This window comes from the organism of the source record quoted next, unplaced genomic scaffold (assembly GCF_019419815.1).
Source record: "Pyrus x bretschneideri cultivar Hongxiangsu unplaced genomic scaffold, Pyrus_bretschneideri_v1 Contig21, whole genome shotgun sequence".
NCBI lineage: Eukaryota > Viridiplantae > Streptophyta > Magnoliopsida > Rosales > Rosaceae > Pyrus > Pyrus x bretschneideri.
The window spans coordinates 2767174-2785502 of NW_025999513.1; the positions used below are offsets into that span (position 1 = coordinate 2767174).

Below are 18329 nucleotides of genomic sequence, written 5' to 3' on the forward strand. Positions count from 1 at the left end.
GTTTAAGAGCCTGTTTGAAAGGATTAGGATTCTTTTTGAGCAAGCTCATTGGTCCGTTCAAATTTTATTCCACGGTTATAATTATTATACCTTTTAGAGGGACCCCCTATTTGTAACAGTTGGATAAAATTGAACGGCCCAATGAGATTGCTCAGGAGAGGATCCTGATCCCATTTGAAAATACATATTTAGAAAACATTTATTCTCAAAAGTGCATTCGGTAACAGCACTTTATTAAAAGAATTATAATATTTTTAATAAAAAACCAAGCGCTTCCTACAAATGAAATTGAAGTACTCTTTGGAAGGGCCATTTTCATAAAAGATTTAAGTGATTTTTTGAACTCATAAACAATACCCTCAAATGTTACATATTTCAATACTTTTGTAATGTTAAAGATTAGTAGAGGTGTCAAACGGCCGGTTCGGCCCGGTCCACTTAAAGTAGGCTCACACGTGGGCTTGGGCCGAGTCACTAAAGGGTCGAATTCAGCAAAACGAACTTCAGTTATTTAAAATTTAAAAAAACTTATTTGAACATGTTATTAAGCTAAATATCATGAATATTAAGTTAGGAACCTTAAAGTATACGCTTGTAATTAAAAAATAATGAATAAACATAATGGGCCAAGGCCACGGGCCGTGCTCGGTCTATGACAGGCCCAACGGACGGTGGTCCTAAATCTAAGGCCTGGCCCGCCCACTTTTTATAAACCGTGACGTGTCGTGCCTTATTTAAATGGGCTTGGGCCGTGCTCGTGGTGTGCTCTTGCCGGCGAACCCGTTTGACAGCTCCACTGTCGAGAAAAAGAAACACACATTACTTGGGCCATAATCTTCAAGCTCAGACTGACAAGAGGAGCAGGCCCAGAGAAAGAAACGTAGGAAGAGAGGCAAATAGAACATGGTGAACCAAAAATCCTCTTCACTCTTTGTATTGGTGAAAGATAAATATAGGAGTGCGATGAGCACTTCCCTGAGTATATGCAGTAACTTGTTCATCGGATCGGAAATCAACGTGCAAATGTGAGAGTTAACTAAGGTGGCTGCGTGATATCAAATAAACAATGCAGTGATCAACCATGTTTCGAAGATGTGGTGCAAAAAATAGCCTGGAACAACTCATTTTATTTCCAATGAACCATAGCAGCAAACATCATGAGGATCACCAATGCAGCAGAGTTCACTTGGACCATCGAGCTACCTGCAAATGAGAAAACAGGTAGAACAGACGGAGTAAACATGCGATCATCAAATATGAACTCACACAGCTATATTTTAGTCAAATTAATGTAACTGTCTGTAGTCTGCATTCAACTGAAATCAAATTGACGAACAAACTAGCTCATAAAAGCGTGAAATTCAAGCCCGATTATATATGCTGTTTATCAGTGTTTAATCAAGTGATCTTTTCAAAAACCTGGTTTGTAAATGTCCTCTGAGTACGTACAACAGAAATTGTCGTCCTAAGGTTTTGGCATGTCCAAATTTGAGAGGCAATTACCACCATTCGGTCAAAAAGAGTTAATGTGGTAATTGAGTTTCTAGCCTCACCTTGATTCTTACCATTGTCAGACAAAGCCGGTGGCGAAGCAGTAGATTTATTCGACACGGAAATCCCAAGGTTTGCACAGGTCATTCCAATTGCACCTTAATACATGAAATGAAACTTAATGAGACGCCATCCTCCGATAATACATACATCATCATCCTTACCCAAAAATTTCTAGGTTTGTGCTCTTACATTCTTCAAAGCAAGGAAGGGTGGTGACATTGAGAAGATTATCATAACCCTCATCACATTTGCAGTTGTATGTGAATTTTGATGTCTTGTTGCACGAGCCGCCTCCACAATACGACCAGAAGCAAGCTGTAACACCAAAATTACAAAAATGCAGGAATACATGTTAGAAGAAAACTAAACAAGATTACGCAGTGCCCGTGTTAAACAGTTTTTTTACTTATATAATGTATGAGAGTTAATTGTTAATACGATCAAAGATTGATGACTCATTGGCTTTGCCCGCTTGATCTGAAACAGGGGCTGGAGCTTTCGTGCAGGAAAAATCCAGGTTACCTGCAAACACCGAAAACCATCAGCTTCATCTTTTCCTTAGTACAAATTATAAGTTATTCCTATAACAAAGAAACAAAATTATCAAACGACAAGCACGTATATCCTCCAATTAACAGGAACAATTATGACATTAGGCCTGGGCACGGTTCATATCCAAAAACATTTCACCATAACATGCCCTACCAAATTGAATTAAATGGGCGTTTTTTTCTTAACAGTTTTCGCCTTTCAGCCTGAACAGCCTGTCGTGGCTAGGTTTGCACCAAATGTATTTCTCTTAGTGTGTGTAAATCTCTACCTAGGTATCTTGCTCCGTTTTTATTCCCTAAAATATGGAGGTGAAATCTGTATTCACCTCTAAACATTTTTTTTTCTTCTGGTTACAGACCTCTAAGCTACTTTTTTCTAATCAACGGGGAGGGGCGTTTGAACCTGGAACCTATTCCAACATTGGCAAAAGAAGTACCACTAGACTACGAGCTCATCGTGACCTCTAAATACTTTATCTTACCATCTGCAGCAAGTATTTCCTCCTGTCACATTGACATTGAGTAGCAGCGATCAACTAACAGATTTTCCTAGCCAAATTAATATGATCCTGAAAGGCTTCAACCACCTAATCATACATTTTATAAAATAAAGCCTATTCCGTTACCACCCAACCATATCCCATGACCAAAAATTTCTCTGCAAGAGCTATACAGAAAGGCAAACACTTCCAAAACAAACTTATTTGAACTGAATGACAGATTTTGAAAGACATCACTACATAAAATTCATAACCCACTTAAATAATTTTATAAGGGGGAGAGATAGAGATGGAAGAGAGAGAGAGAGAGATGGAGGACATACAATTGGGAATCACGCAAGGGAGGAACTTGAAGTGATGAGTGTTGTTAGAAGTCTGCTTCCAACCAGGCTCACATTCACATTCAAAAAAGAAAGTGCTATTACTTGATGGCTTACAAGTCCCTTTTCCACATTCTACTTCTTTGCACACATCATCTGCCATCAGAAGAAATCCACCATTTTACAATAAACATAAAAACCAAAGAAAACCCAGAAAACAAGAAATACTGAAAACAGATAGAATTTACTAAGTTATAGTGAAATGAAACAAAACAAACCCAATATTGGAGAGAAGATAGGAGCCAGTAGGTTGCCTAGTGGATCGGCAGTGACTGGTCGAATAGCCACAACGATGGAAAATATGGCAAGCAATGCAAAGACAAAGGTGGAAGCAGAAGCCATATCTGAAAAGTGCTTGCACAGAGACAGAACTGATTAAGGTGACGAGATGGTATGGAAGGAAAGATAAGTGGAGGGAGGTTGAGGTAAAAGCTCCGTGATGTAATTGACTTGGTGATGGACTTTTGAAATTTTGGCAGATGATCTTTTAAAGTTGGCAGGTTAGGCTCCTCAAGTTAACGTGGCCGAGCCTACAGGAAAGGTGTACAGTTTACATGTGCAACTTGGGAAGTTGGCAGTTGGGCTTTGGATCCTCGGCAGTAATTATGTCAAAATTTCGTTCAGGATTTACGAAATCATTATTATACGTTGTATTTTTTATTGTAAAGTTTCCAAAGTGTCGGAATTTTACATTCTTTCAACAAATTCTTCATCCTTATATTGGGGGCATGTTAACTTATATGGTATGGCGAAATGAATGAACAAGGGATTAGAAAGAATAGGGAAGTGAAGGATTCGGTAACGGTAAAACAATACCCCTTTATGTTAATGAGATACTTTCGGTTTTCAGGTATCTCATACCCAAAATTAATGAGACCTATATAATTAATATATTTTCGAACTGTTAGTTTTTGTTTTTTGTTTTTGGCTTTTCTTATGCTTGATCAGTTGATTGGCAGATGGAAAGAAAGTTTCAAACCCTTGGAAATTTCAAATTGGATAAAGAAGCGGACTGCGGACCGTACGTTGGAACTTGGAACTGCACTATTAAAGAAGCCATGCTACTTATAGCTATAGCAATCCTCCATGCCCTTACCGACCACCTAATTTTGTTAGCGTCTACCGTCCAAATTCCAAACTCAAACCTCACGCTAGGATTTGGTGGAACTCAAATGATGGTGATATTTAAATGCATCCATCCGTACGTTACTAAAGCTTAGTGCAATGCTTCTATTTAAACACAAATAGGAGAAATATTCAACGTGGAATATGAGGTGCTTATTTATAAAGGTCTCGTGTTGTAACGCATATATACCGATTACAAATTATTATGTAAGCGCGATAATGTTTCATATATAATTTTGTGTGTTCTACATATTATTTGTGAGCTTGATAAAACTATTGCATTGTGTAAAAAAAAAAAAAATTGCATACACCAACTAAAATCTAGTGGGTAATCTTTTATATAGAAAGCGAGAGCCCCAATTTGGGGTCACGCATGTTGACAAAATTTTGGGATCACGCGGCTTCAACAAAAAAACAAATAGGACCAAAATGCCCCTCAGCTAAAAAAAATTCAAAACCAATCCAAAATAATATATCAAATCATGCAAGGGTAATTTGGTAATTTGGTAATTTGGTCATCATAAAATATAATACAAATATAAGTGGGAAGAGAGAAAAGAATAAACAAATGACAAAGTTGATGGTGTCCACGTAATGGGGGAAGAAAAATATAATAAATAAGAAAAATCATGAATGCTGTGTGCAAAACGTCTTAAGAGGTGAGTAGTGCTGGTGATAAAAAAAAGAAAAAAAAAAATATTGAAGCAATTCACGCATATAAATACATTTAAAATATATAAATCGCGCTTATCTACACTAAAGGAAGGGAGTGGGCTTAGCCTTACAATGTGCTAGCAATCAATTGTTTATTAAATATTATTTTTCTAATCTTAATGTAAATTCAATAAAATGTAGATGGGAATTGAAATACTGTTTTTATTAATATGGATTCAAATGTTTTGATTAGTTAAAAGATCGTTTTTTATTAAATGTATTTATTATTCGTTAATATTTTATTATTCATTTCCATCTATATTAATAAATACATTTAAAATATGTAAATCGCGCGTAGCACGTCGTAATTCAAAAAAACCCTCATGGAGGCTAGTGTGTTTTATGCCATTGTAAATGTAAAGTTCTTAACTTTTTAAAACCCCAAAGAACACTTAAGCCCATCATTTTTTTTTTCCTTTAACCGTGTAGGAATGATCAAATGTCCTTGCAAATACAAATTTGGTGTGGTGATTTTTATAGGGCGCCAAACTTTAACAGGACAAAATGAAATATTCTTTTTTTTTTAATAAAAATAACTATAATTAAACCCAACTGAATTATTAACTAGTTAGTAATACTTTTCTTCTCAATATCTCCAATTCGAATTCTCTCACCCTATTAACAAAAACAAGTTGGTTAAATCGTATTGTAATTTTGTTTATGTTCGCTTCAACCTTTATAGTTCAAAAATGATCAAATTGACTCATGACTTTTTTAACTCATTTAACAAGTATTTTATTACTGAAATTATTTATGCTACTAATGGTCAATAACACTCAAATTAGTGTAACCAATTAGTAAGTTAATACAACACTAATCAATCAATGCATAACTAATTCTCATAAGATGAGTCCACTAAAAAAAAAAAAATTCACGTGAAAGTCCATCCAAATTAAAAGAAAAAAAAAAAAACACCCCTTCAATAAAGACTTAAAATATGACCTTTTTTTAATTTTTTTTTAACAGAAGATATTATCTATATTAAAGAAAGGAGGATAGACTTAGCCTCACAATGAGCCGACAATAATGTCGTTCAAATTCGTCTTTGGTGAGAATCGAACTTAAGACCACTCACTTACAAGTAAAGAGAAAATACCATTAGATTGTAGTACTAAGTGGCATAACCGAATTGGTATTAGTTATGCTATTTGTGGTCTATGTTTCACGTGAACTTTCCCTTGTTTAAGTTGTAGATATGGACATAGCTACGTTAGCTAGAGTGGATACATTACTCGATTTTTTTTCTCATAATTTAATTAGTTTAAAGCATAACATCAATTGTATAGAAGAATGCATATGCATAAGTTGGGCCCCTTGGGTATCTTGTAAAAATATCAAGCTCAATTTCCATCTATAGGCTAGGCCCTTCGGCCTTACCATGTGCATACACTAGTTTTTAGGGTTGGCAATGTTTTGAGCCGCCAAGAGAAAAAAATGGAACACTAGTTTACTGGGTTGATGCTGTTTTGAGGTCACAACCAAAACGATCAAACACAGAACCTCGAATACAGGTACAGAAACACGTACTCCTTATACTTGAGTTACAAGCTAGTTTTTTTTAATGCATTGATATTTTTACACTTAGGAGAATGAGAGTTCGGCTAAGCCACACAGTGGGCAACTTAATTGGATATCGAATTCGCCATCTACGAAATCCGAATCTAAGACCTCTTACTTTCAAAGGAAGATGAATACCATTAGACAATAGTACTGAATGACGGGTTACAAGCCACTTGAACAAAGGAAACCATCAAACTCGTAAATTTAGCACATGGCAGAGTTACAGTGCTTTTGTAATATGATACAAGATTGGTGTCGAAACACACCAAAACAAAATTTTTACACGCAACCAAGAAAGGGAACTGTGCAGTCCATTCCCCTTCGTATCCCTGAAATTTAAGAGCAACAAACAGGGGTCTTACAGTCAGGGCAATACGGATGGGCGTGAAGGCATGAAATTTAAGAGCAACAAACAGGGGTCTTACAGTCAGGGCAATACGGATGGGCGTGAAGGCATGGAAGAGGGCAACTGGAGTGGAGCTTGTGGGCACCGCTGAGATCCATGGCCTGCTTTTTTTGCCTCAAAATCTTCCAAGCAAATATCACAAACCTCTTTTACTCCTTTCTTTTGATTTCCAATTCTGCTGAGACTCAGAGAGAAGAAGCCCCATGACCTTCCCAATAGTTTTGAATTTGAATTTGAACCCACTGCAGCACCTTTTCTACTACTTGATCTTTTGGTAACATAAACAGTAAAAGAAGTGGTGAATTAGTAATTACACAGAGAAGAAAAAAGGGAAATAATTTTCGTATGCTCATTCTCTCATTTTGGAATGAGGATTCTCTATCCTCTAATCTCGCTACCTTTCCGTACCCCTTATTTGAACGGTTACGGTTAAACCACGTCAACATCTTATATTGATTTTTTTTATAGAGAAAATAAGATAAAAAGTAATGTGTGAGAGGGGGGATGAAAGAGAATAAGAATAGAGGGCAGAGAATCCTTCTCCCTTATTTTGTGCACGCCCCTTTTTTATTTTGTTTTTTTTTTTTATATTTCCTTTTAGTTATATATTCTAAAGTTCAAAAATAAGCATGAGTGGTGACTTAGTACTACGGTATATTAGTATTCTATTTCACTTGTAAATAAGAGGTCTTAGGCTCGATTCTCGCAAAGGGTAAAAGAAACACATTATTATGGCAAACCCATTGTAAATTTGCAAGCTTAGCCGACTTCCCACTTTCTTAATGTAGATGCTATTATTTGTTAAAAAAAAAAACATGAGTGTATAGCAAGAGCTTAGTTTATATCTTTTTCTTTTTTATTTGTATCTCAAAGGGATCATACCTAAAGTCATGTGTTTTTATTTTTTATTTTTTATCATTTTCTCTTATTATGCATTTAAATGACTTTGACTATGTAACAATTGTATCTTTCTCTTTTTTTTGGTCGAAATTGTATCTTTCTCCTAAATTATTCATTTTCAATTCAGTTGTTATGCTACTTGTTTATGAGTATTAATTCATTTAATTGTTTGGATTCAAAATGAAAGTTTTGGACCGAGAATAATTATGGGCTTGGCCAAGTATATGGAATTAGGGTATTTTGGAATATACCCAAGGAAGGCCCAGCCAAGTGGGATTTGGCCAAATCCTATATATCTTATCTGGATATGGGAGTCAGTTGAGTCCTAATGGAACAAGGAGTACTTAGATACCAATTATACTTTGAATCAGGAAGATGCCAAGAATCAAGGGTTGAATTTGGAGAATAAGAGGGTTGGGTTCATAGTTCTACATGGATTAGGACTGGCCGAAGCTCATTCAAATTTGATCAAAGAATTATAGTATGAGTGAAACTCTACTTTGGCCATGTGGGAATTATTACTATAAATAGAGAAGGGGTGCATCATTCAAAGGCCCCTCCAAATCAACACACAAATATGCCTTGTGCAAATTCTCACTCTACACGAAACCTCTCAAATATCTTGAGATTTTTTATTTTACCCTTATGCCAACACATCTTCAATTTGGATAAACAACACTAAGGTGGTAATTGACAACATCTTCAGTTTGGATAAACAGCACTAGAGTCGTAGAATTAGCCGACCGATAAACACCTTTAGTTTGGATAAACAACACTGCTTTGAGAATGACTGGATATCTATCCAAGTCTCGGTCAACGAGGATTCCCTTAGTCCTTGTTGGAAGAGGTCATCTTATTAGCCTTATTGGAAAAGTAAGGTGTTACCAGGTTACTTAGCATTTAGCACATTGAAAGTTGAATTTGATATTAAGCTTTGCAGAATCTAGCAGCATTGTCTTTAGGCTCTAGAACTCGAAGGCCGATATGTGTTCTTTTCTCGGCTGTAGTCACAAGATTTAGAAGTCATTAGCGAGCTCCATGCCACAACAACATTCTGAAATTGGTACCAGGTGGAATAACCTACAATTTAAAATTTGTGTACGTGCTTGTCTGACTAGTTAGCAACACTCATCAACTAAGCTTAGATATGTTAGTTTACTCGCAACGGAAGAAAACAAATTAAAGTTCAGTTTACTAAAAGGTACCTAGTTAACTAAGGTCCAGTTTAGTGTACATTTTAATATTGACAAGCTTAGCTGCAAGGACTTTTCTTTTTGTGGATAATGAAGAGCATATATCAAAACCAAAAGGAAGATAAGTAAACTAGTAAAGCGATAAATTGCACGGGATGTTTTTGGCTGAAAAAACCCACATCTGGGTTAAAAAACTAGGGACTCTCCACTGAGTCCAATCACTAGTGAAATCAAGATTCTTACAAAGTAACCATACAAGCTCAATTCCTAGATCTCTATCTACGGAGCAGCTTATAGCTTTGTGCAACCTTATCATTCATGAGATGGACTTCTTTGCTTTTCACGAAATGGCAGCTCCTCTTGAGCTTTTCACTTTGTGGCACTAAGAACCAATCAACTTATGTAAATGATATTATGATGAAGTTGATGCAAATCTGGATTCATCGTCTAGTCAGTTTCATCAGTCAAACACTTGAAAGATGAAACTGACGTGAATCCAAAAAGAGGTCAGCTTAAAGATTTGAAACTGAATAAGGTTGACCTAAAACAAAGATCAAAATCACAAAAACAATGTTGCCTTAATATGCAATGATGTGGGTGTTTAGTGCATGAATGTGATTTTGTGGCTAGAGTTTTCAAGTGAGAACTAAAGGGCATCTCCAAGCTGAAATCAACCTTTTTTCAGAAAATTAAACTCTCATAGCCAAGTTGAAATGAAGCATTTGTAGTGGTCTTTTTTTCAAACAAAGAGAAGGGATGGAAAGGCCACATGTCATGTGCAAAAGCAATCAAAGAAGATCTAGGGTTGAAAAACATTCCGAGAAAAGGTTGTCAGAAAGCCCATGTGGGTTGCCTTAAAGTGTGTGCCCAGCTCGCGTAATAGCAGTGAGAAGATTTAACTAGACAAAACCACTAGACAGAATGAACTGGAAATAATGACGTGAAATGCATATGTACGAACAAATTGTTGATGAGAGAACTTAAGCTCTTGAAGTGATATTTCTAGCAGCATGATCCCAGAGAAGCAATTAAACCCTAAATCTAACTAGAGCATGTGTGGTACAATTTACAACATTTGAAAAAGGAAGCCAAATACTAAAAACTAGACTTTACAATCTCCCCCTTTGGCTTTTCTTGACAAAATAACCTAAACCTTATAACTAAATTCACCCAACTTCACTCAAGATAACACTAAGGGACAAATCCTGCATAAAAGTACTCTTGACAAAGAACAAGTGAAAAGTTATCATGGTTAAAGCAATTGCAACACAACACAAATTTTTCAAATTTTAATTTTCTCCCCCATTTGGTCATGGCAAAGACAAAGGATGTAAAATGAATGATATGCCATTTTCATTAAATAAAATAAAAGGATATGTCAATTAAGCTCATCAAATAAATATCTAACCACCAACGAAGTAATAAGAACTAATAACAAGGACATAGCATAACAAAGCAAGTTAAGCACAAGGTACAATTCTTGGTACCAAAATATTAAAACCAAAAGAGCATGTCAATGCAATTTGTTCAAATTACCCATTTGTTTAGGACAACCAACAAAAGATGAGCCAAGAGTAGCACAACAATAATTACAAAAATATGGAGTTTTAGAATACAATTTAAGCACAAGTCTAACAACTTAGCAACAAAAAATTGAACTCCCCCATAAGATGTGCTCTCTTAACAACCTACACTCATAAACTACACTCCTTTATTAGCTCACACCCTCATAAGCTAGAACTCATCGGACTGAGACGATGCATATGAGTGAAATGGCGAACCAGTGGCCTTGGTTTCTTCAACAGGGTATTCTTCAGGGTTTTCCTTAGGATCCTCTTTAGCTTCATCCTCCTCATCATCCGAGTACGTGAACCTGATATACTTGGCCATAGGGATATACAGAGAGGATATGTTTAATGTTTCAGGAGAAGCAACCCATTTTCCTTTGGCAGTATATGCTGCAGCCATCTTTGCGGCAACATCCTGAGAATGAGCAGAGGATGTGGCAATGAAATAGGATGGGGATGATGGTACAAATTGAGGTTGGGGACAACTATGGGAGATGAAGGAATCACTGAGCGTTTATGAGTCAATTTTAGGGGATGTATAGCGGGCTTAGGCACAAATGAAGATGGATTTTGTGAAGACTGACTCAAAGACTGTGCAGGAGTGGTGTGGCTAACATAAGGTGAAGATGCAGTTTGACCCATTGCTAATTGATACTCAACAAATTATCTACGAAAAAAGTTAATCTCAAACTCTAGATAAACAATTTTTCACTCTTGAGAAATATTTGGTGGTGGTGGAGGACGGGTTTCACCATGTACGACGGAATACATCACGTCACTTAGGTTCATAAGTCCTTTATCCAAATCCTTTGTGGATCGAGGAGACAAATCATCAGGGTTACAAGGAACACCTACACGTTGACACAACTGAGTGATAAGACATGGGTGAATCGTAGAGCCTCTTTGTTACTTACCAAGACGCTTGGTTTTTGACATAATGTGCCTAAATATCAAGTATCCAAATGGAACATCCGACAAACTGAGCATAGCATGCAATATTTTGGCCGACTCTAGAGTATGATTGCCATTGTTTGACGAGCCCAGAATATTTCTATGAATAAAGTTAGACCAAATCCTGTAAAATGGTTTAAGTCGAGATTTTTAACTAAGGAAATGGAGGGATCCAAATAAGCTTTTCGATGATAAGCTTTCATGTCATAGTGACATGTCAGAATATCAAAGTTATACATATCAGAAGCATAGGAGGGCTCAAGACTTAAGATCGAGCTAATGACAGATGAATCAAAGGGGACAATGACTCCATGGACATACACTTCACCACCAGAGTCAGGAGATGAAACATTTGCATAAAATTCTTGAACCATTGAAAGATTGAAGGTTGGAGGAGGTGAGTTTACCCGATGAAGTTTGTACCTTTCAATGAGATCTTAGGACAAGATGGGATCAGTCATAGGGAGGTTACCCCAGACAATCATTTTCTCAAGAACAACTTTTCTGGCAGCCACAACCATGAAGAATTTCTTGGCATGAGATGTGGGAAACGTGGATGGCAGAGTGTTTGAAGGCTCAGTGTTAGCTTCTTTAGCTGTTTGAGAATGGATTTTGTGACGAGGAGGATTAGGTTGTATTCTGGAGTGATGAGATGAAGTTTGACTTGAAGATATGATTGAAACACCCTTATGTTGGTAGTTACTCACAGTTGGAAATAAAAGAAAGATAGAAGACTAGAGCAAATGGCACAAATGAGGGTGAATGTAAAAACCTAATGTGGTAAGAGAGGGTAAGTGCCTAGGACACTGTGAGATTAATCTGGACCATAAAGATGATATCAACGGTTTAGATTAAAGAGTTAAACCATAAAGTGCAACGAAATAAATACCTTTAATGAACATCTCTTTTCTGACAAGTGCCACGACTGGACAGAAAAAGTAAACACCCAATTTGAAAATAATTTTGTCCCAAACGCAATGATCACATGGAAGCAAGATAAAAAAAAAAAGAAAAAAGAAAAGGTGGTGTTGTGCACTGTAATTGATACTTAAACTCAATATATGGACTAAATAGAGTCACTACAACCCAGTCAAGACTAAAGTAAGTCTAACCCCAAAATCAACATAAGTTTTTGCTAAATAAAGAATGATTTTTCAGAGACTATCAACCATACTAGGGAGAGCCTTTGACATCATAGTGATAATATTATTCAAGGTTGATCCACAAAAAATCACCCATGTGTGACAATTAAGAGATGCAAAAATGAGAATATTCAAGTTAACTGATGAGATGTTTGTCTAGTCACATACAATAATAAAAACTACGTATGCAACAATTAAAATTGGAAGTATAGCTATTCAACCTATTCAATTGATTGCAAAAAGGACAACAAACCATTAAATATTTTTATCTCCTCAATAGACAAGAGTACTTTGTAAGACAGTTAACTAGTTGTTTCTTAAGTGGTACTAAGACTAGAGCACTTGTCATTCTTTCCAACACTTCATCAAGGAAATGAGATTTAGTTTCAAAACAATTTGTTAATAATTGTTGAGCAAGATTCTTCCAAATATCAATGCTACACACAAGATCACAATGAAAGCAAATAGCAAAATATTTCACACCAAGATTATTCAACACATACAACATCCACAACAAAATATCACAAGGAAACAAAACAAGGTCGCAATTTGCAATAGTATGACAAAGAGAAACATACTTTTGGTTTTCTATGCAACAAGTAATTAAGATTGTCATTATCTTCCTATGAAGCACCATTAGATTTTGGTCATTGGAGATCATTTCAACTAGATATGGAGTTTTGGGAATTTCAGAGTAGGTGACTTCCATGTGAGACGTCATAGAGTGATTTTCCACATTAAGATATTCACATAAGTGGTATTCAGAGAAGAAGAGTAGTGGCAGTGCAATTTCGATCAAAAGTTCAACAGTTTCTTTACCCCCACAAAGACCATTCACTACTTTTAGGAACCACAAAAGTGTAGCAATTTTCCTCTTATCTATGGACAATAAGCATGTTCTTTCCCTTCTTATCAACCACTCTACAACCCTTATTAGAGAGACAGACCTCATCGGCAAAATATCACAAAGTTGGCTAATGCTAAGTAGGTTTGTAGTCAATTCAGCCACATAATAAACATCTTCAAGTTGAGGAAGACTAGAAATCTTGACTACCCCATTTCCACTAATCTAAGACATGTATTCATTGCCAAACTCAATAACATTGCCATTATTCAGTACAAGTGACAAGAAAACATCTTTATTTCTCGACATATGACATGAGCAACCACTATCAAAATACTAAATGTTTGATTTTGGAACAAAATGAGCACAATAAGTAACTAGACATTTATCAGAACCACTTTGATGCCTTCTTGAGACAGACTTGATATTGTTTGAGCTAGAAAAATCAACAACATATGCCATTCTGTTGATTGTATAGATAGTCGATCAACCTGATCCTTCAAGTCATCATTCTTTTCCATGGAATTTTTTCTACACAATGGTTGAATATGACCAAGTTCACCACATCGATGACATGTGGGAACAATTTTTTTCTTTAATGAAGATTTGGTCATAAAGGTTACAGGTAATGAATTTTCCACAGCATCAGTGTAGGGGCACGTAGAGCTTGAACTTGCTTCAAATGAACCTACATCACACAAATCACGAGTTGGCTTTCCAATACCCAATAAATCATTCAACTTCTTATCCCCACTAGTTAAGCACTTTAAGCAGTGGTTAGCCACTTTTAGGTCTGACGTTAATATCAACTTAGCATCACAATATATTTCATTATTGGTCCTTAACAGATGAAGTTGATGCAACAGAGTTTCTTGTGAAATCATCAGCTCATGAACTTGAGCTTCAAGTTCAACAATAAGATCATCTCTTTCATCTTCATCACCACAAACAGAACCTCTTTCATAGAGTACCCTGATTTGAGCCTCAAGTGAGATAACCTTTTCACTCATATCATTTATGACTTGTCAAAGAGACTCAACTTCTTCTTGCAGATCAGTAATCTTTAGATTTAGCTCAACGTTGTCCAATTTTGCAACACACCTCTCATCGAATAAAGATTCATACATAATGGACAATTCTTGATAAAAGATCTTCTCATCATCGTTTAAAGTTACCTCATCATTGTTAGAAGACATTTCTTTAGCAGATGCAACAAAAGCCACAACATCTTCAACATCTGGTGACTCTTGAGAGCTGTTAGAAACTTCATCTTCATTATCACTCCATGTTGCAATCATGGCCTTTTCACGTTTCTGACTTGACATTTTGTTGTTTGCACACTCAGCAATACGATGACCACTACCACCATATGCAAAGCAAGGTCCATGTACATTTGAGAAAGATTTGTCCCTTCTATTAATAAACTTCTCTTGTTTCTTCCAAGGTTGAGCATTCCATGGGGTTGAGTCATGTGATTAGTTGATGATTTTCCAGTCCTTTTTTACCTCTTTGCCCTTGGTTTTAAGTATCATTTTGAATTGTTTAACAAATAAGGCAAGATCATCTTCAAATGATTGATCATATGATTCATTTTCAACACAACTGTTTCTCACGCTTTGAAGAGCAACTTGTTTATTTTTCTTGGAATCACCTTCTTCCATGTTAAGCGCCATTTCATAAGTTATGAGTTTACCCACCAATTTTCCAATCTTAATCTCATTTAAGTATTCAAATTCTTGAATAACTGCCTTCTTTGCTTGAAATCTCTTGGGTAAATTTCTCAAGATCTTTTAAAAACAAGACATCTCATTAATAGGCCTTCCTAACCCCAATGCCTCATTTGTCAACATTTATACTTTTCCATAAAAGGTCGAGAAAGTCTCTGACTCAACCATTCTTAGATCCTCGAACGTGGACAAGATCATTTGAAGTTTAAGCTCTCATACTTGTTTGTCTCCTTCATGCAAAATTCTGAGTTTGTCCCATGCTTGTTTTGCAATGGTGCAATAACGAATACGAGCAACTTGAATTGGTGAGATGGTTGAAACAATGGCATTCCGTGCTTTTCTATTTGCCATGGCTAAAGAAATCTCCCATTGAGTCAACTCACCTTTGGCATTTTCTACATATTGTCCATCGACTGTCCTTGAATGAGCTTTCAATTCAAACATAAGATAATCCACATCAATTAGATCACATGCTTTAAGAAAGATTTGAAACTTCTCACTCCATGCGGCATAGTTCGTTCCATCAAAGAACGGAGGAAAATTGCAAGATCCTGTACCACGATTACGATTCATAGTGAGATTCCACCCAATACAAGTAGCTCTTAGAGATCACTTTATGTATATCTAGAGCAAAGCTCTGATACCAATTGAAATTGGTACCAGGTGGAATAACCTGCAATTTAAAATTTGTGTATGTGCTTGTTTGACTAGTCAACAACACTCATCAACTAAGCTTAGATATGTTAGTTTACTCGTAGAGGAAGAAAACTTAAAGTTCAGTTTACTAAAAGGTTCCAAGTTAACTAAGGTCCAGTTTAGTGTACATTTTAATATTAACAAGCTTAGTTGCAAGGACTTATCTATTTGTGGATAATGAAGAGCATATATCACAGCCAAAAAAAAAAAGATAAGTAAACTAGTAAAGTGATAAATTGCACGGGATGTTTTAGGCTAGAAAAAACCTACCTCTAGGTTAAAAAACTGGGGACTCTCCACTGAGTCCAATCCACTAGTAAGTAACCACACAAGCTCAATTCCTAGATCCCTATCTACACAGCAGCTTTTACCTTTGGGGTCGACAAAATTAAAAACATAGATCTCAATACTGGCCCCATCTAATACATCTTCTGAATCAAAACTTAGATATATTAAAATCTAAATTGCCAAACGAAAAAATCGTATACATTATATAATGTTCATATATACTTCACTCCAATAATATTCCTTTCAAATTTATTTATTGTCATCTTCCATGAGGTTGTAATTGGTCTGCACTGATGATACTAAATCATAGACCATTCTGCATATGATTTATTTTTTGTCTGAAGATTATAGTTTAATTAGGTTTTTATCATAAATGGTCTCTGAAGTTGACCTTCACCATCAAGATGGTCCTTGAAATTAAAAATCAATCAATGTAGTCTCTAAAAATAGGTTCTCAAATCAATGTAGTTTTTCTGTCACAATTCTGTTAAAAATTCCGTTAAGTGTTGATGTGATACATAAATGGGTCTCACAAGATTTACGGGTTTTTATCACAAATTGTCCCTGAAATTAACCCACACCATCAAGATGGTCCTTGAAATTGACCCACACCATCAATATGGTCCCTGAAATTGAAAATCAATCAATGTAGTCCTTGAAAATAGGTGTCGCAAATCAATATGATCATTCCGCCATAATTTTGTAAAAAAAAATTGTTATGTGCTAATGTGGGTTTAATAATTAATTAAAAAAGTTGTCTAAATACCTTTTTGCACAATGAAATTTTTTTTTTCTTATAGTAGGGCCTACTCCGAAGATAGCTCCCTTCCATAAATTCTCAAAGGCACAAGGCTTAACCAAAGCCTAAGAGGGGGTGTGGAAATAGTTTTCAACCAACAATGGACACACCTAGGTTATAACCTCATTATCTCAAGGCAGACCTCGTCGTTCTTTGCATTACCAAACCACCAGGGAAGCATCGAACAAGTTCTCCAAGATTAAGGTTATGAGGAAGTTGATCGTCTAAATGTTAATGGTGATGTCCCAGAAGTCGTTGTCAATTGGCCAAGCCGTCACCAAAGGTGATCTCGATCTAGGTTTAATTCGGTGAAAGGTGTTGAAATGTATAAAGATGGTTGTATTAAGGTTTTGTTAAGAGAATAGAGAGTGAATGAGGTATATAAATGTGGACTGGGATCCGAGGTGATTGCAAGACTGGGTTTTTGGGTTGACAATTTTTTTACTAACTATTAAATTATTAAGCCTATTTGTAATTTTTTTTTTAAATTTAATTAGATTTGTGCGACCCATTTATGTGTCACATTAGCACATAATAGGATTTTTGACAGAATTGTGACGGAAGGACTACCATTGACTGGTTCAAATAGTTCTAGACCACACGAAACACTCTCTCAATTAGGTTGAGGAGGTCACTCTACGGATTGAAATAATCCGGACGGATGTGGTATAACCATATGAGTGAATATTTGACAAGTTAAGGTTATGTGAACAATGATTTATGCCCATGCATTTTCATAAAGAAGTCATATTCCGGATTTGCAATTGTTGCAATTTATGTCGACGACATGAACCTCATTGGGACTCCCGCAGAGCTTAAGGAAATTGCTACACACTTGAACTCAGAATCTGAGATGAAGGATTTTAGGAAAACTCGATACTGCCTCGGCCTGAAGATCGAGCATTGTTCGGATGGAATCTTAGTACATCAATCGAACTACACCTAAAAGGTGTTGCGACATTTTAATGATGATAAAGCGAAGCCTTCGAGTACATATATGGTCGTTCAGACTTTAGATGCTAAACAAGATCCCTTCTGTCCAAAGGAGGATGAGGAAGAGATTTTGGAACCTGAAGTTCCTTACCTAAGTGCAATTGGGGCTTTATTGCACTTGGCTCAGTGCACTAGACCCGACATTTCCTTTATTGTTAATCTTTTGGCTAGATACAGCAATAAGCCACAAGCATACACTGGAATGGTGTTAAGATATTTTTCGCTACCTCAAGGGTACTACGGATTTGGGCTTGTTCTATACCCACGAATCTTTGAGTGTTGCCGCCTTCTATGGTCCTCGAATTAATTCTAGCCTTGTTGGTTACACAGATGTTGGATATCTGTCTGACCCACATAGGGCACGTTCTCAAACGGGTTATGTCTTTACCGTTGGAGACATTGCTATATCTTAGAGGTCTACCAAGCAAACGCTAGTTG

The 18329-nt window shown here is 36.2% G+C and overlaps 1 protein-coding gene across 2 annotated transcripts; it reads right to left on the reverse strand.

Moving 5' to 3' along the window:
* Positions 1 to 907: 907 nt before the first annotated feature.
* LOC103961147 lies at positions 908 to 3471 on the reverse strand. 2 transcript variants are annotated; one of them, XM_009373678.3, is made up of 6 exons: positions 3204 to 3471; positions 2929 to 3081; positions 1993 to 2076; positions 1744 to 1869; positions 1566 to 1649; positions 908 to 1203 (listed from the first exon to the last, which is right to left on the reverse strand). In XM_009373678.3, the coding sequence occupies exons 1-6, from the start codon at positions 3325 to 3327 to the stop codon at positions 1127 to 1129; spliced, it is 648 nt and encodes a 215-aa protein (XP_009371953.1). In that variant the 5' UTR covers positions 3328 to 3471; the 3' UTR covers positions 908 to 1126. The 2 variants fall into 2 exon arrangements, with proteins under 2 accessions (XP_009371953.1, XP_009371952.1); XM_009373677.3 differs by having other exon boundaries at positions 1554 to 1649; positions 3204 to 3469.
* Positions 3472 to 18329: the final 14858 nt, after the last annotated feature.